The sequence below is a fragment of the Notothenia coriiceps genome, unplaced genomic scaffold, assembly GCF_000735185.1.
Source record: "Notothenia coriiceps isolate Sejong01 unplaced genomic scaffold, NC01 NC01_scaffold00009456, whole genome shotgun sequence".
Taxonomy (NCBI): Eukaryota; Metazoa; Chordata; class Actinopteri; order Perciformes; family Nototheniidae; genus Notothenia; species Notothenia coriiceps.
Window position 1 is genome coordinate 715 of NW_011342157.1, and position 2,380 is coordinate 3,094.

The 2,380-nt window shown below is 41.3% G+C and overlaps 1 protein-coding gene across 1 annotated transcript; it reads right to left on the reverse strand.

Moving 5' to 3' along the window:
* Window positions 1–481: 481 nt before the first annotated feature.
* LOC104945307 (heat-stable enterotoxin receptor-like) lies at window positions 482–2,299 on the reverse strand. Its single transcript, XM_010770953.1, has 3 exons — window positions 2,204–2,299; window positions 1,184–1,278; window positions 482–569 (listed from the first exon to the last, which is right to left on the reverse strand). The coding sequence occupies exons 1-3, from the start codon at window positions 2,268–2,270 to the stop codon at window positions 489–491; spliced, it is 243 nt and encodes an 80-aa protein (XP_010769255.1). The 5' UTR covers window positions 2,271–2,299; the 3' UTR covers window positions 482–488.
* Between the last annotated feature and the right edge of the window lie 81 nt (window positions 2,300–2,380).

Genomic DNA, 2,380 nt, shown 5'->3' on the forward strand with positions numbered 1-2,380 from the left:
CCATCCATCTATCCATCCATCTATCCATCCATCCATCCATCTATCCATCTATCCATCCATCTATCCATCCATCTATCCATCTATCTATCCATCTATCCATCCATCCATCCATCCATCCATCCATCTATCCATCCATCCATCCATCCATCTATCCATCTATCCATCCATCATCCATCCATCCATCTATCCATCCATCTATCAATCCATCCATCTATCCATCTATCCATCCATCCATCCATCCATCTATCTCTCCAACCATCTATCCATCCATCTATCCATCCATCCATCTATCCATCTACTCATCTATCTATCTATCCATCCATCTATCCATCTATCCATCCATATATACATCTATCCATCCATCTGTCCATCCATCTATCTATCCATCCATCTATCCATCCATCTATCCATCCATCTATCCATCCATCCACCCATCCACCCACCTACCTACCTATCTATCTATCTTAGTGAAAGTAATTGAGATGTTCTTACGTTGTTGGAGGCGTCGGCAGGTCGTAGTTTTCTCCCGTCTCATTTGTCAACCAGTAGGTTATCTCCGTGCCTTTACCCTAAAAATAACCAAACATTTACAACATTTTACGTCAGTGTGTGACAGGGAACTCTGCATTATGTCTGCTTTCAAAAAGGTTCATATCCTTTATTTATATCAAGGTACCACTACATTTCATGTCATAATACTCCAAGTCAAAGACCTGCATTCAAATTCCCAGAGTAAAAGTACACATGTATTATCATCCATTTGTACTCAAAGTATGAAAATAAAAGTACGATCCTGCAGGAATATGACCTCCATTTGTGGTAAATTATTATGATTATATATGACATTATTAGATTGTTTGATTGGTGCGTTGAGTAGCACCTTACTGTCGCACAAAAACAAAGCTATGATAATAAAAAATATACGTTCAACTTTTTTGTGTTATATAGGATCATTTGACCTCTTTGTACCGAAAACAGTTATTTTGCTGGTTTGATCAATGGTAATGCTTTACTAAAAACTACAATAAGTATTGGAGAAGAAGTATTAAAAAGCATTACATTAAAATACTTAAGTAAAGTACATTTAACTCAAAATTATCCTCAACAGTGCTTGAGTTAATCTGCTTCTGTCTGACCGGCTTTTATGTGAATAATTGAACTCAATAAAGAGGTCTATCTTCACCTTCAGATATGTCTCTCCTCTCATCTCGTACTCGAACCTGCAGTCGGTCCTCTGCAGGATGTTTACAGTGGGCTGGCTGACGTGGATCCGCAGCGCTGCAGGAAATTAAAAGATGAAACAACAGGCTTCTGTTCTTCAGGCTCTGGTTGGTTTATTGAATTAGATTGATCTGTGTGTTCTGTAAAGCCCGCGTCACACTGTCCCCAAATTGACACCAGATGGACACACGATAAAGGAAATGTTCGAATTCGGCTCTGATCGTAACAACATTGGGCCATTCGTGAGGGCATCCTAAGCCATAGTGTGACCGCCGGCTCCGGCAGCAACGTCGTGAGCGGTGGCAACATCTTTGGCATGCCAACAAATTGCCGAAAGACCTTGCGAAGGTTCATTTTCATGTTAAATTTGTGTGTCCATTTCACCCTTCGTAAGGCCATCGTGATGGCATCATGTCAAATCGTGTCATCTTCATCTTTACTTCGTGTGATCGTCGGTGCCATCGGGCATTTTTCGCCTCACGAAGACAATACGAAGAAAACAAGAAGCTGCCCGATTGCTGGATGCAACACGACTACGTGAAGCCCTCGCAATGCCGTCGTGTAGCCATCGTATTATAGTACAATTTGTGTTCTGTGAAACTGAAAAGGATATCACATTGTTTTTGTTACTTTCGTTGCAGTTGTATGTCTTAAATGTAATTTAGGTTAACTTCCTGTTTTATTTAGATGCTTTTATTTTTGAAGGCGAGTTTACGCTGTTGACAGGAAGTTGTTGTTGCTATGGAAACAACATGACGGAGTGTGTGGCCTTTGTAGGCATCGTACTTGCTTCGGCTGTTGCTTGGCTGTTGACCAAGTTCAGGGCCATCTTTGTGCGATATTCACAATTCCATATTCGTGTGTCCATCTGGTGTCAATTTCGGGACAGTGTGACGCAGGCTTTAAGGAGTTCTGAGTAATGAGTACTGATCAGTGTGTGAGTGATCTGTACTGTCTGCAGGTTCTTTATCGCTCTACTCACGATGTCCTGATGACTCCATACGAGACGCCGTGTTCACTGTGTCTCCAAATAAACAATATCTGGGCATCTTTATCCCAACAACCCCCGCTGCACACGGACCTGGACACACACAAAGACAGGATTATATCAATACCACTGATAGACATCTATCCATCATCTATCCATCCATCTATCTGT

Excerpts from the sequence above, each read along its gene's own strand:
- LOC104945307 (XM_010770953.1), bottom strand. The coding sequence starts at position 2,270 with ATGCCCAGATATTGTTTATTTGGAGACACAGTGAACACGGCGTCTCGT. Across the intron at positions 1,279-2,203 it reads TATGGAGTCATCAGGACATC|CGCTGCGGATCCACGTCAGC; the intron begins GTGAGTAGAGCG and ends AATTTCCTGCAG. Across the intron at positions 570-1,183 it reads GAGGAGAGACATATCTGAAG|GGTAAAGGCACGGAGATAAC; the intron begins GTGAAGATAGAC and ends GGTTATTTTTAG.